This window comes from Lytechinus pictus, chromosome 8 (assembly GCF_037042905.1).
Source record: "Lytechinus pictus isolate F3 Inbred chromosome 8, Lp3.0, whole genome shotgun sequence".
Lineage (NCBI taxonomy): Eukaryota > Metazoa > Echinodermata > Echinoidea > Temnopleuroida > Toxopneustidae > Lytechinus > Lytechinus pictus.
The window spans coordinates 26,374,539-26,397,444 of NC_087252.1; the positions used below are offsets into that span (position 1 = coordinate 26,374,539).

At 36.7% G+C, this 22,906-nt stretch overlaps 1 protein-coding gene across 1 annotated transcript in view; it reads right to left on the reverse strand.

Annotated features, from left to right (window-relative positions):
• The window catches only part of LOC135155254 (protein serrate-like), a 31,216-nt gene that overhangs the window by 2,496 nt on the left and 5,814 nt on the right, over positions 1 to 22,906 (reverse strand). The window contains exons 3-4 of the mRNA XM_064104177.1: positions 17,453 to 17,572; positions 15,933 to 16,130 (exon numbers count right to left, since the gene is read on the reverse strand). Of these exons, the coding sequence (XP_063960247.1) occupies positions 15,933 to 16,130; positions 17,453 to 17,572 (318 nt within the window). The remainder of the gene's footprint in view (positions 1 to 15,932; positions 16,131 to 17,452; positions 17,573 to 22,906) is intronic.

The window sequence follows — 22,906 nt, forward strand, 5'->3', positions numbered from 1 at the left end:
ACAGTAAAAGAGGAAACGTTGCATCAAAACCACATTGTGGTAATGAACTTCGCAGCTTGTCTGGGCAAAAATAAGTTACTTCAACCAATGTAAAACCACATGTCTTGTTTTTAAGTAGAATTCCTGTCAATTAATCTGTGTGTCTAATCCTAATCCTAACATTGAATTTAGTGCAAAAGCTTTAAGGCAATAGAATAACATGTAAGTTTATCATGGTGTATAATATTACAGAAGTGTAATTGTTTTTGTGATTTCCTGAGTTTTTTTCTCTTTGAATACTTTAATCTGTTTTAAACTACTGTTCACTAAAACCTAAAGCATTAGAAAACAACAAGGGATATAAAAAAGAAAAATACAAAACATGGAGTTGTTTTTTTCTGATAACAGTAAGGAAACATTGTATACTTTTTTGTTATTTAATTTTTTTTTTATTAAAAAAAAAATATTTGATATGCTGACCATTGAAAAATCTTTTAAAAAGACTATTCAGGAAATGTGCATTCATAACAATATTCAACGCAATATCATAAAAAATACACAACATTTTGAACTAACGAATTAGTTTTTATGTTAAATCAATCAAAGTAAAAGCTCCTCAATGCATATCAAAATGTCAGTTTGTTAAAGGAGAATGAAACCCTTGAAACCAGCTAAATCCATATCAAAGAGAAAAATCAAAGAAACATATTGTTGAAAGTTTGAGGAAGATTGAATGAATAATAAGAAAGTTATGAGCATTTGAATATTGAGATCACTAATGCCATGTAGATCCTCCCATTGGCAATGTGACCAAGATCTGTGATGTCACACACGTACAACTCCCTCATTACTTGAGTACTTATTTCACTTATATTCTCACTTTTATAGAGTCTATCACAATTAAGGTGAGGTGTTCTCTTTATGAGAGGACAAATACAGAGGTTTCACAACATTATATCATTGATGAATCGTTTATCATATGATTAGAATGAGCAAAAAGAGATGTTTTGGGGTATATTTTCAGTGTCTAAAAGGGGAGAGTTGTTCATCTGTGACATCATAGATCTTGGTCGCATTGCCAATGGGAGGATCTCCATAGCATTAATGATCTCGACATTCAAATGCTCATAACTCTTATATTGCTAGTCCTATTTTACTCAAACTATTGTTGATCTTATTCTTTGATTTTTCTGCTTTCACAAAAGCTAACTTGCTCTAAGAGTTTCATTCTCCTTTAAAGTCTAAGAGGCCGTTCTCATTACACTTTCTAAAACTAGTTTACTGGAAACCGATTCAGGAAACCACTTTGGAAGATCGCTTTGCTAGCGTTCCCACTTGATCACACGAAGGTGGTTTTCAAAATCACTTCACGTAAAGCGCTCTTGTTGCTATGGAAACGCTCTCAGTGGGGTGACACGTTTTGCGGGAAATTCGAAACCGCAGCATAGGCATTCTACACCTGTCGTGTGGAGTAGCGCGCTCAAAATGTGCGAAGATCGCTTCCCGAAGAACGGTTGTGTCCTCACTTACGCTAAAACCAGTTTAACGAGGCAAAGCGATCTTAAAAACTACATCGCAAGGTGGTTTTCCAAACTGGTTTGGAAGATCGCTTCCAAGACTGCTTTGACCGTTCTCACTACGCGTTAAACTAGTTTCCACTAAACTAGTTTCCAGTAAACTAGTTTTAGGAACGTAGTGAGAACAGCCTCTAAGCTATTATTGCTCAACTGTCAGCCTTCAGAAGGCCGCTTTTGAAAGTTGAAATCTATTTTTGACAAGATGAGGAAATGTTTCATAGAAACCGCTTGATAGAGGACAATGTAGCATCAGACTTTAAGATAACATTGTCTGCATTAAAGATTTGATTCATCAATTACAAAACCACATGTATTATAGGGTTCGGTTACTGTCAACTTTGTTCAAAACTTTACACGAGTAGACTGGAGATTAAATCAAGTTTTTAGTTTTGGTAAACCCCAAAAAATGCGTCTGTCACTATTCCGAGATAGATGGATGGATGGATGGATGGATGGATAGATAGATAGATAGATAGATAGAAGATAGATAGATGGTTTATTAATAAAAATCAAGACATCATCGCGAGTAAGGCCGAATTAGGATGTATTTACAAGGTAATAATGACACAAAACATGTTCAAACAATAACACAGATAATTACAAATAATTAATACAGATAAAGTATGATATTGGAACTACTTGTGTTGTGGAATTCTTGAAAGTTTTTTTTATTAATCACCTTTTATTCGTAAAAAAGGGAATCAAATACAATAATATGCCCAGGTTATCAGTTCTAAACGAACAAAATACAGGGCAACATTAATTGAATACAGTATATGTATACATAAACAAACATAAAACAAGAGATGATAATTATTTACATATCAAACGCGTCAATTCGATTCAAAACAAAATTTATACTTAGAGTGGTGAGAAGGGGGAAGCAGGGGATGTGCTATCCTGTGGTTTAACTTAGGTTGTTCTGATTTTAAAATGAGGTCATTGTACTAACATATGGTATTACAAAAATATATAAATTATGCAATTATGAATATATAAACAAATAAAGAGTAAATTCACATAAGTAAGCCTAGATCTTGAGTTTATATTTTGTATATATAAAAAATGTGATTTTGTTCCGCAAATTATGATATATTACAGTCTGGCATACATAAATGAAACAAGAATGGTTGGAATAAAAAAAAATTACGGTGGGAAGAATGAGGAAGCAAGGGCTGATGGAAAAGAAATGGTGTAGAAAAGGTTTGGAAGAAGAGAAGAAATATGAAAACGGGAGAAGGCCGGAAAATAGATAAAGAGGTAGAGAGGGGGTGAAGTATAAGGAAAAGGGAAGAGGAATCAGCCCTTACGCCATAATTATCTGAACAGCATAATAATGACAGAAAAAATTGCAAATATTTATCTTGAGATGTACAACAATCATATTGGGGAAATTCAGAATGAGATTTAGTGAAGAAGTGTCATGTCGGTCCACTGAGGTTCACTCTTTGCATTGTAGATTACGTATGAACCAATTAGTGCTAATTTACTCATTGTAAGGATAGTATCTTTGTATTTCCTTGAACCGGCGTGATGTAGAATTGTCTTAATTTGCTGTTTATTGTCTCTGGTAACCACCCCTCTACTTCCGACTTCAAAACATATCAGATGCGACTCATAATTCTTAACAAACTCTTCATGCGAGGAGAGGAATTCTTGAATGATAGTCGTCATCTGATCGCCGGCTCTGGCGGTCGATTCTCGGTCGGAGGCGAGTTCATGGTGCAGTGGAGACAAAAGTTCCCTTAATTCTCTGTCATAATCACTCCATTCATATGTATTCAAAGAAGGAATGTTGAATTTAAGGAAGGCTGTAGTTTGGTGACAATAGATGGACAATGTCATTAGAATAAGAAAGACCGTCGAGGTCCGTCGAACTGCCATGGCGAACATCGGTATCGATCGTATGCAAATGATGTATCACGAATGACTGCTAATATATCAGTTATGATAGTAGGAAAAATCCACTTTTTAGGGTTGATATACGTAATGGAACGGAATTGTCAATATTTCGAATGAAGATCACAAATACAAGATTTTAGTTCTTACCGCAGTGGTTTTAGTGGCGCCCGTGAGGCATGAAAACGATAACGACGACGATCGGCAGAGAATATGTCCAGTTATATAAACACACGCATGGGACTAGGAGGCAGTGATCTCCAGGTGTCAACAAAAAAATCACAGTTGAAATGGCGTAAACGCGTGAGATATGTAGATAAAAGTATATCAGTAAATATATATTCACATTGACAATGACAAAGAAACAGATGAAATCCCCCGATATCAAACCAAGATCGACAAAGAAATGCAAATTTGCAGAGGTGATTTCCCTTCTTGTCTCCTTCGATTTGATATTAACTGAAAGTATATTGTGTGTTTGGGAAATTCCAATTCATTAAGTAGATTATAAGAAATATACACTAAAGGCAAAACATAATTTGTTTTTATCTTCGGGGGCTACTTTTCACATCTTATTACCTGAATCCGCAACATTGAATAAGCTTTAACATTGCAATGAAGGGTAAATTTTCCACGGTTCTTTTGAGCATTCCGGGGGGGTCAAATCACTCCAAACCTAGCACCATCCCATCCCCCCCCCCCTGAGTATTTATTCCCTGGTGACCTAAGACAGTTGTGATGTAGGGGATATAAAATGAAAATATGTTTTGTTTTTCAGGAAATTTTTTCAAATTTACACAAAAATTTATTTTGATTGGGTACCCGTACAAAACTATTTTTGGTTTTGTTTATGTTTATATATATAACCTATTCAAAAGCTGGAAATAAGCTGAAAACTTCATAATTTGATATTCGTCTGCAGCTATCCGCTCTCCAAGCACAATATTTGTAAGATGAGTAAAACATAACAAAGTTTTTCTGAAACAGTAAAAAAAAAAAACGGATTTGTAGTTATGTTAGGGGTGTGTTAAGTTATGGACATAACATGAAGGATAACAATACATCATAGTTAATTAGCTCAATATTTTGGAATACTATCCCAGGCCTTGAAGTGAAGTGCAACTTTGCGTTATAGAATCGCCAGACAGCAACAACATTCACCTACAACAATTCATGTCTCATTGGATCAGTGCCTACTACTAGGTGAACTTCTGGTTAACCCTACTTGATCAATTTTCAGCACCTTTCGACATCATCGGAAATAGAGTTGTTAAACAGATGCAGGGGACATCTACACTCTTGCATCAAGGTCATGTGCTCCGAGTGTTAAAAAAAAGTCGAGAAAATCCACAAAAGGTGGCCATAATTGGACTAAAATGAATCCAAACTCGAGCAAGAGACGACCCTTTGTGATCGCCATGTGATGGCTTCACCGTCGCCATGGCAACCCAATTAAATGATGCGAGGAGCAGGTGCGGGATGGGTCGGTGGGAGGATCCAGGCATCAAATCCAGCTTGGCCGGGTTTAAGAGGGGGGATAGGGGACTTATGACCTAGAGGTTGACCTTAAGTGCGACCTTCAACCTGACCTTGAGCAGTTGGTGAGGTGAATGGGTTTGTTTTGTTATGACATCATCAATTTCCACTCCCACATCGAAAAACAATAATGTCGCAAAGTGAACAGACAGAAAGAAAAGGCAGCATGAATGTTTTTATAAGAGTTGTGGGAATAACAAAACATACTGTTTTATCAGAAACTCTGGATAAATGATATTTCTTACTCAGTAGGTGTATTCAGACCTCAAAGAAGTTTAAAAAATACCAGGTACTCTCTGATCCAAAAAGTTGCCTTCATCAACCCCGATCAGAAAATAACCGTTATTTTTTGCCAATGTGAAAGCAAAATACTTGCAGTATTCCGGAAGAATATACCCGCTAAATAGAAGGTACAAGAACTATCACAAGGATTTTTCCAAGTTTGCAGGAATTTTGGCAGTTTGAAAGCAAATTACAAGAACTTTCTCAACCCAGCAAGTAGTTTGGGCATGAGCGCCGTATAGGGCTGCTGAGCAAGTGATTATACATTGCGTAGCTTGCCTGCTAATCAGACTATACTGCGCGTGCTCGTAACTTCTAAAACTTACCCCGAGAGAGTCTGCTTCAGGTCAGGATGAATGTGGAAGATAATTATCAGGTATTTTTTTAGGCTGAACAAGTTCTTGTAATTCAAAAAAGTATTCTGGTGATCTGAGTCAATCTGAATACACTTATTAGTGCTCTTCTGTTCTTGATTGTTAGGATACATATCTGTACAGATATATTGCACATAGAATTAGGAGGCCAAATTGTGATTTTTGCTTGTCTTTACAATCACATTTTAAGCTATTGAGGCTATGAAACTCAAGAAAATAGTTATATTATTTCAGTTGGCTACCAAATGTTGAAAAGAAGGTAGGTCCTGCATGTTTCATTCAATGTTCATTAGATGACACTTCACAATGTCATTAAAGGGATCGTTTAACTTTGTGAGCAGCTGATTAAAAAAATTCTCAAACTGAGTTGAAACGTGCGTATGAGTGCCTGTATTTGTCCTCAAAAACCCTGAAACAGACCACAATATAGGATGAAAAACTCTAATTTAGATACAAGTAGCAATTTATTAGCCTGATTTTGAGAACCGTCTAGTAGACGGGTGCAGCTTATGACCAGTTTTCTCCAATTCAAAAAGTCCGTTGGCTATTTTGACTGCCTTCTGTTGTGTGTATCTCCTATACACACACTATTAGCTGCACTGTACATTCAGCGTATACCTTGTACACACTGTATGTAGGTCATGCTGTGTTCATCTAGAATTAATGTGTTGTGGTGCACAGATTCCCTGTATACACATAGTCATTGAAACCAACTCCCAATTATTTCAAACTTTGGTTTACATCTCCAAGGTTTTAAAATTGATCCTGTAAATATAATACTTTGAAACTTTTGGGATGGTATTTTTACACTATAAGCCTAATGTTTAGCCCATTTTCAGGAACCAAAAGGAGAATTTTTTAAATCAGAACAAAGTGAAATGATCACTTTAATCTTAAGTTCTCTTGGATACATATCAAATTTAATAACACTGATCATTCTGTTATTACCATGGTCTTGTGTAAAGTTCCCCCGTCTGATAGGAACAAGGGAAGAAGCTGTCGCAATTAATAACAATAGAGTAACTTTACGATGAACAAGTCAATGTCATCAGAAAGGGCACCAATTCTAACATATTTCATTCAAAGCATAGATGGGACTGCACATTGTTATTAACAATTGTAAGTTCCCTTGAACATGTATCACATTCAATGATACTGTGATGAATATTTTAATACTATGGTCTTGTGAAAAGCTACCGTCTGATAGTAACAGGGGAAGAAGTTGTCGCAGGTAATACAATAGAGTAACTTTACGATGAACAGGTCAATGTCATTAGTAAGGGCAACCAAGGAGACACATCTGGGACACATAGAGCATTGCAACCCATTCAGACGAGAGCAGAAAATTCTAAAAATCTTACAACGAAAGTCTGGTGAAGCTTGTAGCCTCGCAAGCAAGAGCTTACCAATGGGTAAATGTTCGTGATTGTGGATAAACGAGCCTCTTCTCATTTCTAAAGACCTTGATTTGAAAGGGTGTTGTGGTTTAGTGGGTAATTAAAGGAATAAAAAACAACAAAGTGCAAGATTCAAAATTAGGTGAAATTTTGCTTCCATGACATTTGCTCCGGTGGCAGTTGCTTCAACGGAAAATCTGCACGTTAAGCCTAACATAAAATCTAACCTCCAAAGTTAAATAAACCCTAATCATAATCTTTACATTATTCTGAACCAAAAACTAACTTGCTATCCTAACTCTAACCCTATGCCCATTGAAATATTAAGACCGGAGCAAATGTCTTGTCAACAAAATTTTAGTATCATGTTCAGGGGCCCATTACAGAAAAAGTTGGGATCAAACACAACTAAAAAAAAATCAAACGCAACTTGACTTTCAACCAATGAAAAGAGCAGATTAGGAATCTGGGCTTGATTTTTCAAGTTGTGTTTACACACTTTTTCTGCAACGGTTAGTTTCATGCTTTTGACCAAATATTTCAATGAAAAACATCATAATTTGCACATTCAGACTAGGCAGAACTGGTTTCCTCTCCAATAGCTACATGTACACGCATACAAGCACATCACTAATGCACCAAATTGCGATAGTCCGAACTGGGGATGGCGGCTTACATGATAGTGCGAGGAGGAATTCAAACAACTCTAGATGACCCTATTCCTATCTGTTTCTCTCGTTTTCAACCCATCGCTCCCAGATTGTACCTAACAGGTTGCTACACACCAGCACGAGAAGATGAGAAGAATAGTGTACATCCCTTTAAAAGATGGTAAGAGGAATTTTGTCCTGAAAGTTATCTTTGAAATAACCCCGACATGCCAACGTTTTGCGACACGAGAAGGGAAGAAACAGAAATACGAATCTCTGATATTGCACATCACATCTGTGGAATTCTGTAACCTCCATGTTTTTCCGAATTGTGTAATTTTTTTTTGTGTTTCCATTTTGCAGAAAACTTTGGACTTTACATTAGGTCTATACCTTATCCAAGGGAAGGTGCACTGTGTCCTAGAGGCTGTTCTCACTACGTTCCTAAAACTAGTTTACTGGAAACTAGTTTAGTGGAAACTAGTTTAACGCGTAGTGAGAACGGTCAAAGCGGTCTTGGAAGCGATCTTCCAAACCAGTTTGGAAAACCACCTCGCGATGTAGTTTTCAAGATCGCTTTGCCTCGTTAAACTGGTTTAAGCGTAAGTGAGGACACAACCGTTCTTCGGGAAGCGATCTTCGCACATTTTGAGCGCGCTACTCCACACGACAGGTGTAGAATGCCTATGCTGCGGTTTCGAATTTCGCGCGAAACATGTCACCCCACTGAGAGCGTTTCCATAGCAACAAGAGCGCTTTACGTGAAGTGATTTTGAAAACCACTTTCGTGTGATCAAGTGAGAACGCTAGCAAAGCGATCTTCCAAACTGGCTTTCTGAACCAGTTCCCAGTAAACTAGTTTTAGGAACGTAATGAGAACAGCCTCCTATATTATGTACCTCACCCCAACCCCCCCCCCCCCCCCCATTAGTGACACAAAAAGATTATCTTAGATGTGTTATGACCTTGAGCACATCACAACTTTCCATGCTTAATGAGCAGGCAATATTAAAAGCAATACAGCGATGTGTTACATACCAAATAAAATTTGGAATCTGAGTATAATATATTTGTAAAACATTTAATCTTTGTTTAAAAAAAATCTCCCAGAATATGCAACTTCTCCTGAAGGAACCAAGGTTTATAAAACAGGCGACCCGTTTTTAACTTTAACGCTGCAAATTTGTATTTTCACCACAAAACACATCAATAAAAATTTACATGCCTGGTGGGAGGAATTACTTCTGAATTCTTTTTCTGATCTCCAATGATGGATATGTACATCATATCCCAATATTTCCTTTCCAACTCAGAAGAACCAATCATCCCCTTGCTGAGTTGACTGAAAATAGGTCAAAGGTCACATTGTAAGCCTCCCACCTGCTGCTGAAAGAGTTTAGGTCCAGACTTGGTTTAGAGTAATCATATTTATCTTCATGATAATAATGATAATAACAAAAACAACCCCCAGAGGTAACAATGCCTCATTTGATCAAAATCACGAAGTCTGTGTTTCGCAGACCTTGTACTTTGATAATAATCTGCTTTCATCTAGCGCTTAATACATATGAACAATGTGTCTAAGCGCTTTACAGATATATTATTACCCGGTCATCGGATTCAATCAGTCATTCCCGCACACAATGTGTGCATGTCCTCCACTCCCTGGGGAGTATTCAAGTCAGTCGCCGGTGGGGCGCACACAGTAACGGACAAGCTACAATGACTTTCACATCCTATCGGGTACCCATTTAGCACCTGGGTCGAGAGTGGCAAGGTGTGGATAGATTAACGCCTTGTCAAAGGACGCCAGACCATGGTGGGATTCGAACACGCGACCAACACGATGATGTCGGTCCGAGGGCCTCAGACTGGGCCTCGGACGTAAAACTTGTGTTTGAATACAACATGAGTTTTCACACCGCAACGCACGACAGATTCAAGAACAGAGTAAATGTATTGAAAATGTCTGTCAAAATACAAAGAACAGCTGGAAGGTCTTTGTTAATGATTGGTGAACCGGAACAACAGATTTGTTCTAAGTTTCTGAGCTAACGCAAATTTGAAAATACATGTATTACCTTTGTCCAGAGTCCAGGGCGAAACAGCAATTTTGATTCAACAAGTTTTCACAAAGACCTTTTGGTTGCTCTTTGTCATGAAGTGCATTTGATTTGACAATATATTTTCTATGTTCTTGAATCCGTCATGCGTCGTGGAGAAAACAACTCCCTATTAGTTATCAAATACAACAATTAAAAGCCAGATATCCCGGGAAAGGGTTTGTTTTGAATATCTTTTGGAATTCAATTTGGAGACTCAGGGGTACATCCCCCCCCCCCCCCGCCCCATGACGGGAGGTCATTGGTTCTATCCTCAGCAGGGTCAACTTCTGTGTTAGCTTATAGTTAAGTGGCTACCTTAGGTATAAAACAATCATTTATACACTGTATTCCTATACTGATTTGAATGCCCTGCAACCACTAAAGAAATACTTATGTATCACAAATATATATTTTACTAAGAAACAACAAGGAAACATATGGTATATTGGACAAAAAGAACATGTTTAGGGTGTATACAGCGATCTATTTTGAGTTCCCCCCCCCCCTCCACTCCCCCTGTGAGTACTTGAATAAATGAGTCCCAATTACAGTCGCTTAATGCTGTGGATTCACTTTCCAACTTTGGTCTCAACCAATCAGACTAGCTACAATATAATCAAAACTTTCTCTCTGACTTCACCACTTGCCGAACTTTGGCATATCGTCACGGAAAGCTAATCAGAGTATCATTGTATCTTAATGTGTCTATTTTTCTTCATAATAAAAGTGGGGTCAAACAAATTCCCTTGGATTTACGAGAGTAGATTGAAACAGTTACAAGACACAAATGCGTTTTGTGTGAGGATATCACCCCTGACGATGATCACGTTTTAGCAATTTACCATGCTAGAATGGCAAAGACAGAATATTAAAGGGAAAGGTGGTAATGGAACAACCGCTCAAAGAATGGGAAAAAGTCCCTTTTTGAGATATCAGAAGAGGTACCCAAAGGATAAAATGAATGAAATAATACCACTTATCTTGCAATAAGTACTGCATTTCAAGATGTTTATCAAGGTTAACAGGACTCTATGATGATTGCTGTTTTGAATATTTTTCACTCATTTTAGCCATGTGCCATTGTCCAATCTTACACTGACGTTCAGAATATAAAATGTCAAAAAAATTGAGTCAGTCGACAGCAATTAGATATTCTTTCTTCTTGGTATATTAGAAATTCTTAGAAATTGGGCAAACATTTCAGGACACAATCTTGATGTACATTTCAGGCTCTTTGATAAAACCTACAACACCTAAATATAAATGTTTATCAAGGTCTTTTACTTTGAAAAATGAATAATAACATTACTAGGAGATGCCACTAAATCTGACCAACTATTAAACTAAAAAATCACCAAGAATGAATTAAAAAGAAATGTTAAACAATCACTACACTTTTAGCACAATAAAGTTCACAATATTAAACTTTCTCCAATGCTGTCGACATGCTTTAATCACTGCTATTAAGTTTATCAGAACGCTCTGTAAGTTTTATATTGATTTATCTGTTTTCTATCACTTGCCAAATTTTAAGTTTCAGGGGGTGAACAGGAGGAATAAGAATCTTTATAGGTCAGCAATGACTTAATAATGGAGAAATTGTTACAAATTTTAGAACAAATTGGAGGTCAATTTCACTTGGACCACCTGGGAGTAACTTGACCAGAAGTTATTGACCTAGCGGTCATTTCTGACTGGTGTTTTGAGGTCATGTGACTTTGACCAATTCCAACACAATTTATGGAGAACAATTTTCTCCTTGGAATTAATTTGACACACAAAAAATTCAAATGTAGTGATAAGAATCAAGCATATATGATTATGGTATATTACACTGTACTCTGGCCTCTGGGGGCGTTTGCAAGAAGCTAATGAGTTCTATCATTTTATTTTGCAGACCTAACGCACTACAAAACTGAGACATTCATATTATAATTAACATAATTACAAATAAATCTGATAATAGAATGGTTTTAAAACATCTAAAATATTGATGTCAAATCTGCCAAAAGACTCCAATGATTTTTATCAATCACTGCAAACTCAAGATTAATTTAATTCTATGATTGGAAAAAAAATATCAAAGCGCAAGCTAATTCACAACTATCCCTCTGTTTTCAGCATAAATTATATAAAAAATCTCCCTGTATCATATTCACTTCTAGTCAGCTGATAAAGAAAATGTTTTGATTGGTAGTCATGGCAACTATCATTTTCACGGGGTCATACAGGTCATTTCCAATTAATTGAGTTTTCAATTTGACTGAAGTAGGGAGCTCCTATCGCAAGAAATTGGCATTTACTTGGCAATGATTATCGAGTGCTCATTCATAACAAGATCGAAAAACATTATTAAAATGTTGATTTTTATAGGATTCAGGAATTTATTTCATGTACTTCTAGTCCAAATAATAAAGTAAGATATTAAAAGTTGAAAAGGACATGCTAATTATCCTTCGGTAGAAAAACCCACAAAATCGCCTCACTCAATTTTAAAATCCATTAAGGATAAAAAATAAAATCATGAAAAATCATGTGAATTTCTGATTCTAAACCACTTTGCCAAATATCATGATTTTCTGTTTGATTAAATGTTTTCTTTTTATTATTACATGTATGTCCTGTTCATTTATTCATTTCATTCTCACGTTTCCAACACAGTACTCATACAATGTTGTAGAATGTATACTTGTAATGTACTCTTTCAGGTTTTCTTACTTAAATTTGTTTATACATGTAGGACAAATCGACCCTGACAAAAAGTTGATTTGAATAAAAAAATCCAACAAGCATAACACTGAAAGTTTCATCAAAATTGGATGTAAATAAGAATGTTATGACATTTTCAAGTTTTACTTATTTTTCACAAAACAGTTATAACTCAGTGATATGCAAATGAGAGAGTTGATGATGTCCCTCACTCACTATTTCTTGTTTTTTATTGTTTGAATTATACAATAGTTCACTTTTTACAGATTTAACAATTAGGACAAACTTTACTTAACCATAAAATGTTAAACAGAGGTAATTCCTCATGTCCAGGGGGAATAACACTTTGTTTCATATGACAATGAGGACAAAATTAGAATAATTCATATTTTCATGTAATAAATTACAACAGAAATAGTGAGTTGGTGATGTCATCAGTCCCCTCATTTGCGTACTGTCCAGGATGTGTATAAAACTGTTTTAAATTAAGCGAAACTTTAAAATATCATAACTCTTTTAGTTCACATACGATTTTCATGAAATTTTCAACGTTATGCTTGTTTGATTTTTCTTTATTGATTCAAATCAACACTTTTCTGGGGTGGAATTGACCTTTAAATGCGTTTAAAAATTTGTTCTCTCTATCATTTGGCAGTCATCACGTTGCAGGCTCCAAAACTTAATAAAAAGCCAAAGCGAAGGAAAGGATTAAACCATTGCAAGGTAGGCATAAAATGATCTACAGATGTAATGACGGCATCGTTGAAATCCTGAGAAAAAAAATGACAGTATTTTAAGATCAAAGTTGCAGCTGGTTACGTCTCCTCCTTTCCTGTAGCGCAAAAAGGTCACTAATGATTACCAAGCATGCATGGGAAACAGATTGTTTGATGTGTTCATACTCAAGAATAATTTTGGCATTATATGAAATGTTTTAATAATAATATAGGATTTGTATAGCGCACGTATCCACCTTGCTAGGTGCTCAAGGCGCTCCTATATTACCCCAGCTAGGCTGGTCTAACTATTCAGGTGCACACAGCTTTTTTTGAGGAATTACTTCCTGCCGATACCCATTTACCTCACCTGGATTGAGGGCAGCACAATGTGGGTAAATTTCTTGCTGAAAGAAAACACGCCATGGCTGGGAATTGAACCCATGTCCTTCAGATTGAAAGACGAGAATCGTAACCACTAGACCATGATGCCCCATTCATTTGATCTACATGCGTTGGTCTACATCTCACATAATAATAATCCGCTTTTATATAGCACTTAATACATCTGAATGACATGTCTAAGCGCTTTACAGATATATTATTGTATACAGATATTGTATACAGCTATACAGATATATTACATCTCACATAGTCTTATAACTTATGGGTTAAACTTATTTGGTGTATCATCAATTTGGTCTAATTGTCACTTGGTCTAAGCTTCACATAGGATGTGTTACACTAAGAGTAAAGTGTGACTTAGAGTAATGCTTAAAATGCCAATGGGCACTTTAACGCGTAATCTGACTGATAGCTTGTGTTAGTGCACATCCTGCGCGCATGTTGTGACCAATGTGGCGATGCGTTACATACCACGCGCAACTGAATTTGAAGTGCTGCTTGTTTGTGATGTCACAAAATCAAAAAGTTGAAAAATTAAAAACTTTCTCATTCTTTGATGAATTTTCATCAAACCTTAAAGAGAAATTCCAGTAGTTGCAGTAAACACTGATTTCATGAGAAATTCTGTAAAACCAGGCTTAATTATCAGTATATCATCGAGGATCTAGATCTGGTACAGTTACATAAACCAAACTTTGTGAAATCTTGAAATCTACGCTGACAAATGTTCAGACTGAACTTCCCCAACACAGATAAGCGCACGTGGGACAGTGTATAATTATTGCTTTGAGTGTCGGGCCCGACGCTCTACCCGAATCCTGTGCTTATTTGCTGATTTCTCAGCAATTACACAATTTCTTCCAGAATCCTTTGGCACATGCGTTTTATTTATACAAACAGACACTTTGGTGGTCATTTCATTGGATTCTGTACGAACTCATTTTGATATCGTTACCAAAACTAGCATTTACCTTTAACAAATATTCTTCTCTAATTTATAAACTAATTGTCAGGATAAACTTCCGCTTTAAAAAGAGCAGTTCCTGAAGATGGTGTGCAAAAAAAAGATGCAAAATATGAAACTCAATCATGACTCTTCTCATCTGTACATCTGGTACGAATGAATAACGAAAAAAAAACGATAATGTAAAGGTAGCTCAATATCATTTAAAAGTCTGAACAAGCCCTAAACGGAGACAGTCCAGTAGTTACCCACATGTTGTACATTCACCGAGAATGGGTTAAATGTCATTGTAGGGCACGGCAACTGCCAAATTATCATCGACCAATTAATGAGAAGAAGACTACGATCACTGTGAACCAGCTTTGATCTAGACAGAATGAAAAACTTCTAACAGAATACAGGAACCAAGAAACATCCTGGATCTATTATCTTCCAACATGTATGCCCTTGTTCCTATTAATAATAAGTCATTTTGGGGTCCATTACAGAAAGAGTTTCATGTGATCGTAACTCAAAGAGTCGATCTTAACTCCCAATTGTATGCTATTGATTGTTTGTAAATCATGTTTTATGTTTGATTATTGGAGTTGCGTTTGACTGCAACTCTTTTCACAAGAGGACTATGGGGTAAGCCTGATTCCATACCCTGCCACCACCAACCACCATAGGGAAGAGAAAGGTAATATGAATTGCATACATTTGGGGTGCTATTTGAAAGAATGTTCATTTACTATCCCTCCCCCCCCCCCCTTCCCTCCCTAAAAAATAGATGAGGACAAAGAAAGCAACATCAAAAGAGAAGGGGGAAAAAAGCAAACAGGAAGATGCAAGCAAGAATATGATGTCCTGGTAATATTTCAGCAATAACGTATATCAATCCCATGTTATGTTATTCACCGCGGGGAAGAGGGGGAGCACTGCCATTCAATACAATGTGGACACCATGCTATTACACATAAGCATGTGAAAGGGGTACTCGTATCGAATGACCAAAATCTGGAACAAAAGGTATAGACCCTACTTTTCAACACTATCATGGATATGTAATATTTGGGATATTATCGAAGGTAACAAAAACATGATGAAAATATTGGATTAGGGTATTCTGAGATGGAAAGGTGAAAAATTGTTTCAGGTCCATATTGAAATTCCATGTATGAGTATGCTTTCCACCTTGAAAAGACAGAGCCTCCCCCCAAGATCGAAGGGTGAATTCTTGTATAGGGTTTATATTGAAAACCAATGTACACGCATAGAGTCCAATTTGTAATGACAGTGCCCCCCAACCCCCCCCCCCCCCTGGAATGAGCAATAAAAGCAGAATATTATTATAACTTACCAACACACTGAATGCCATCTGCAGTTCTCCTCTGCACAAAACCGGGTGGGCAGGACGATCCTGGGTTGGGGTTTGGATTAAGATTGGAATTGGTGTTTGAATTGGGAAACGGGTACGGTCTTGGGTTCTGCTGCGGGTTTGGTCTCGGATCGGGTCTTGGATTGGGTCTGATGTTGGAATTACAGCTCTGGCATCCCCCTGAAGATTGGTAGTAAAATGAAATATGAATCAGACATAACAGGAAAATTGCTTGATAGTAAGAAAATAATAATTGTGATTACCATAAAAACATATTATCATCACGATAACTGCAAGTACTGTACGATTGTTATCACAGCTGAAATAACTGTTCATTTCAGTCATTGCTATAATAAACATCATCACCAAACAGGCAATCATCATCACTATCCCCTACTCAATCATAATTATAATCAATATCTATGATTGAGTTGCGGATGATGATGATGATTCTGCCTCCCCATGGAAAAATCTACATTTCGCACAAGTTGAGATATTAAGCACTTTATTTTTTCTCAAAGCTGCTCAAAATGATGAATCATCAGTGCCATCATCACCACCATATCCATAATCATCATCATCGCTATCAACATCATTATGCACTCACCAACACCATCATCACTATCATTGTCACCGGCCACCACCACCATAACCTTCATCATCACCTCCATCAATATCAACATCCTCACATCACCATCGTCATAATCAACATCACCATCATTATTTTTCACAAGCACTATCATCACCATCACCTTCTTTTACCATCTCCATCATCATCATCACCACCACCGCCACAAGTATCACAATTACCATCATCATCACAATCAACCCCACCACTACCATCACCATCACAATTATCACCATCCCCAAAGTAGCCATCCCCAAAATCACAATCACCGAAATGGCAAAATCACCATCACCATCACAACCAGTACCCTCATATCATCATTATCATCACCATTATCACAATTGCCATCATGTCTAGGCCAAATCATCACCATCACCACCATCACCACCATTATCATCACCACCATCATCATCACCACCATAATCATCACCACCATCATCATCACCACCATAATCATCACCACCATAATCATCATCACCACCATAATCACCACCACCATAATCATCACCACCATCATCATCACCACCATCACCATCACCACCATCATCATCACCACCATAATCATCACCACCATCATCATCACCACCATCATCATCACCACCATCATCATCACCACCATAATCATCACCACCATAATCATCATCACCACCATAATCACCACCACCATAATCATCACCACCATCATCATCACCACCATAATCATCACCACCATCATCACCACCATCATCATCACCACCATCATCATCACCACCATCATCATCACCATCAACACCATCACCACCACCATCATCATCATCACCATCATTATCATCACTACCATCATCATCATCATCACCACCACCACTACCATCACCACCATCATTCGACCACTCACCAGAGCATGTCCTCCTGTTAGCAGTAAGCATCCCACTTGAGCAGATGCAGCGGTATCCTCCAAGAGTATTCTGGCATCCTTGCTGACAAAGACCAGGATATCGACTACACTCGTCAACATCTACAAGAAAACAAAATTTTCTTTCTATTAATGAAAGGGTCTGAAGTAGAAGTAATCCTGGGGCCCGTAACACAAAGCTTAGCAATGATCATAGAACAATTGTTTACAATTGGTTGCATTGACTACAATGCACAATCAATTGTGAAAATCAAGCGTATGATCAATCGCTAACTTTTGTGTTACGGGACCCAGGTCTTAAATCCTGTCTAGTCCCCAACAACAGGGGTGGCTGGATGCACCTCGCGCTCACAGAAATCACCCTCACCACTCCCTTACTTTTTACTATGTTTCCATACAATACATTATTCAGGAAAATTTAATTTTAAGTTTTCAGGCTGGTCAGGCAATTTGAAAAAAATCCCACAATGTATTATTTTCCACCTTTATTAAAAAGAATAGAAGAAGATGTGTGTTTCATGGTTTATTCAATTCATTAAAATATATTGAAAGCAAAAAGGCATTAGAGTATAATTCATGATGATATCATTATTCACATAGTATTCACACTTATTTTGTATGTAGTCTGCATTTGATTTTAAATTTAAATTCTACTTTATATGGATTGCTAAATGTTATGGTGACTAGTAGGATAGCATTCATTATTTAGACCAGGTATATAACACTATAAAACATTTAAGTTTAATCGAATTAGTGTAACAATACATGTATCTTATTGAATATCAAAATTATCACCTAGATCCATCATTTCATTACAACCTTAAATAAGCCCACACTGCAAAAACTCCGGCGTTGATTTAACACCAGCCACACCAGAGAAGTGTTAAAAACACCGGTTTGGTATTAGTCTAACACCAGATAGGTGTTTATACAACACCGATTAGTTTTAAAACAGCATCGGTTTGATTCCAAACTGGTGTTGTTTCAATACTTCTCTGGTGTGGACATATATAGATTCCGGGCTGGTGTTAAATCAACACCGGAGTTTTTGCAGTGCAGTTTCATATTAAACATATCCTTGACCTTTTCATATATCATAATCATACAATGATATCTTTATTGATTGGAAGTAATTTCTGATCTAAATAAACACAACATCAAAAGTAAGTCCCCCCCTAAAGAACCCCATCAAATCATCCAGTATAACAAGTCATTCAAGTTGAAACCAAGCATGGGATATAGCTAGGATGTTAGTAAGTGGGTTGGTTTTTTTTACGTATAAGAAAAACTCATTTACTGCAAGGCAGGAAAGGAAAAACAAATATATCTTTATAAAAAAAAACTTGATTCCTTCAAAGAAACTTGTAACATTGACCTAATAGCTTGAATTACAGTTCAATTCTCCTGCTATGAAATTCCAATTTTCTACTTTCCTTGAATACAGAAAAGGAAGTATTTTTTAATCTTCAATCAGTCTCATGTCAGTGGCTGTTTACAGGTTCTCAATTACGATGGAACCGATTCTTAAATCAACCTCAAGCCTAAAAGTTGTTGACATTTTCCCAACGACAAAATAAACAGTGTGTCACAGCTGAAAGCCTGACTGGCAGACATAGGGTGCGTTTATCCGCCACTTCTTTTCATTTTTTGGTCATGTCTTCAAGTTCTAGTAAATGAATTAACTGGACAGACAATGATCTCAGTTGTTGTTGAGTATACAGTATCAATATCAAATTGGATCTACGCTGAAATTCACTTCCGAACACCATTTTGGATAAATTAACAAGATGAATAGAAGCATATGGACCCTATATGATAGAATTAAACAAAATGAGGTATAGACTGAATTCTGGAAGCAAAAGATTTTTCGAGAGCCGAAACACGTGCGAAAAACTTCCTCTGTCAAACTGCGCACTAGTGATGCGCACTGGATTGGCCCGAATCTGCAAGGAGAAACAGCATTGGAATGAAGGTCGTCTAAACGCTGATTCTGTGATATTGTGATTCATGTTTGTGTTTTGAATCATGATTCAAATCATGATTCTGGCTTGAGGTCGCATAAACGCAGACATAGAAAGGCTTTAACAGAATGCAGTTGGCTTTAAACTTGGCAGCTCAAATTGAAGTTAAACTTGCAAAGTCGACTTTAACAGTGTCAATTATGCTCGGTAACAGTTCAAAACCTCTATACATGTGTTCTAATCTTCTATCATTTATTTTGAGCTTTTGTAAGACAAGTTTTGGCAAATTACAAACACTTTTTAATATTATTAAGAGCAATCAAGGTCTTGTTTATAGGTACAGCTAGAAGCTAAAGAGACCATGACAAATGTAGGGGCTAATACCTCTGTCACATTTGCTCTATGGCGGCCATAACGGCGAGTAAAAAACCTGTTTTTTTAACATTTTTTGTTATTGCTACATATATGTGGTTTGAACAAAAATGAATAAAACAGCTGTTTTCGACTCACCGTACGGCCACCGTAGAGCAAATGTGACTGAGGTATAAAGGTACTTTGAAACAATTCAAAAATTTAAATTGTCTAAAACTTAATCCATAATTTCAATAGCAGTCCTCATTTATCAAAAAACTTTTCTTATTGATTTCTTGATTGCTATACAATATCTAAAATACTTTAGGTTAAGTTCATTTTTCAATCTAGTTAAAATTTGTACATTCGGCTAACTATAGCTGGAACATAATAAATGAATTAAATTTTGAGTCTTGGAGTGAAATGGGAAAGGTAGCAAAAAGAGTGATGTCATTCATCAGTTAACAAATGAGAGGAATGTCCTGAAATCGATGGCACGTTGGCCCTCGATATCTCCTAAAAGCAGAACGGAGAAAATGTCAAGCATACACAATTAATCAAATCGGACAGGAGGAAGCATTAATGATGTAACTTCTACTGAATGATGAACCGTAAGATCACTTTGATGAAAGCTGAACTAATAAGCTATGATGCGGCACATTTAATCAGCTTGGACTGCATTCAGGCTTAAAGGAAACCAAAATACAAGGAGAAAATCCATCTCATCAGAAAGAATAAAATGCGAGGAGCAATCTAAAACTTTTTTTATCAAAATCGGTTATAGAATAAACTCTTGTTGCACTTTCTATGGGGAACCCTAAGATTGGCAAAACATGTTTCAAAATGGCTGATTTTGTGGACAACTCTCCATATTTTTTTTACACACATTTTCAGATTTTCCTCATTTTCTTTCAAATTGCATCCTGCCTCCTTTTGAGCACAACATGGGAAAATATAATTCATACCACATATTTCAAGGTCAGGAGGAGATAATGTGAAATATCAGAAATAAAGGGGAAAATCTGAAAATTTGTGCACTAAAAGATGGAGTTGTCCACAAAATCAGCCATTTTGAAGCACTTTTGCCAATTTGAGGATCCCCATAGAAAAAGCAAGACTTTTAAATGTCTATAACATTCTTATTTCATAACCGATTTTGATGAAACTTGTTTTAAATTGTTCCTCTCATTTTACTCTTTCCAATAAGATTGCTTCTCTTCTTGGGTTTTGGTTTTTAAAAGTCTACCGTTTAGATAAAAAAAAAATTGTTAATTTCCATTCACAATCATTTGACAGTGTTCCAGTTCTGAGGCATTAATATGCCAAGTAGAAAATGGTCTTGGAATGCTATTACAGGGGGTATCCCCTTTACACCTGGGTGGGGAGTGAGAACTACAGATTAATGTTTTTTTTTAACTCTGATTCCTAATCAAAATCGTGGAAAATAACTTTGAAACTCTTGGAACAACATAAACATGGCCTGACACTTTTATTGCATCATCATTCGGTAATTGCTGGAAAAAAACTATGCTTGAAAAAAAAGCACTAAAACTCTTAAATTGGCTAAGGATGGAACCTAAACCAATGGTGCAAATCTATTCATGAATAGAATTTTGTCAGTGATTTTTCCATGACAACTTATAAGCTAGTGAAAATCCTTGCTTCTGATTGGCTAAGAGCAAATTAATCGGTTAAAATGGCTTGCATGACTGTTCATGAAATGCTCCCCGAAGCAAATAAGGCTTCAAAGAATTGACAGTCCAGGGGTCCATGTCACAATGGTTAGTGATCAATTGCTAAATAGCGATGGCCAATCAAAATCATTGTTACATGCATATTTTGTTTAAATCACTGCCCAGAAACCAATCAGAAATGTTCTCTCATACTTCCTATTAATCGCAATCCTTTGTGTTAGCAACCCCCCCCCCCCCGAACACTTAGCAGTGGGAACGAGCTCTATGATGCTGCACATTTAGTTCTCATTCGGAGAATGACCCCTTTCCACCACGGTGACACCATTGCTAATAGTCTCTGGTGCGCTCTCTGAGGCTAGCTGATTTCCTTAATCATGATGACACATGCAACACTTCTGTTTTCATTGAGGAACTCGGACTGGTGTTAAATAGTCAACATTTCCTTATTACCGAATCATTAAAAAGACTATTTCAGATTTAGTATCAATTACCAATGGAGGGTGACTGTGTAAAATACAGTAACCTGAAGGACTTACTGATCTAAGTAACTTGCATTTTCCTCAAAAGGCACTCTCCTTGATTCAAGGATAACCTCATTGTGTTTTTTTATAACTTGGTACTCTAATACAGTATCCAACAAAACGGAGTACCTTCTCACAACAAGTGGAATGCCTCTGGCGGTCTCACCTGCATCACGCGATTCAATATAGCAGCAGTGCTGACTTTGAAAACTACTATCAAATAATTATTCACATAAAAAAACATTCATATAATGAAACAATACTACGTTCACTGACATTTGACCTTGATCATGTGACCTAAAACTTGTCAGTGAAACTTGATTACCCCTATATCCACATTTTATACACTATATCTATAAAATTTGAAAGTAATGACATCAATCTAATAATTACCTCTAAAATGGCCAAAGTTCAATGACCTTACATGACCTTTGACCTTGATCATGTGATGCAAAACTTGCACAGGATGTTCAGTGATACTTGATTACTCTTATGTCCAAGTTTCATGAGTCAGATCCATAAACTTTCAAAGTTATGATGGTAATTCAACAGATACCCCCATTATTGCCAAAGTTCATTGACCTTTGACCTTGGTCATGTGACCTGAAATGCGCACAGGATGCTCAGTGATACTTGATTACTCTTATGTCCAAGTTTTATGAACTAGACCAATAAACTTTCAAAGTTATGATGGTAATTCAACAAATACCCCCAATTTGGCCAAAGTTCATTGACCCTAAATGACCTTTGACCTTGGTCATGTGACGTGAAACTCAAGCAGGATGTTCAGTAATACTTGATTAACCTTATGGCCAAGTTTCATGAACTAGGTCCATAATGCCGAACTGTCCAAGACCAAGGCCAAGTGTCCAAACATTGTAGACCTCAGAGACCAAGACATCAGAGATC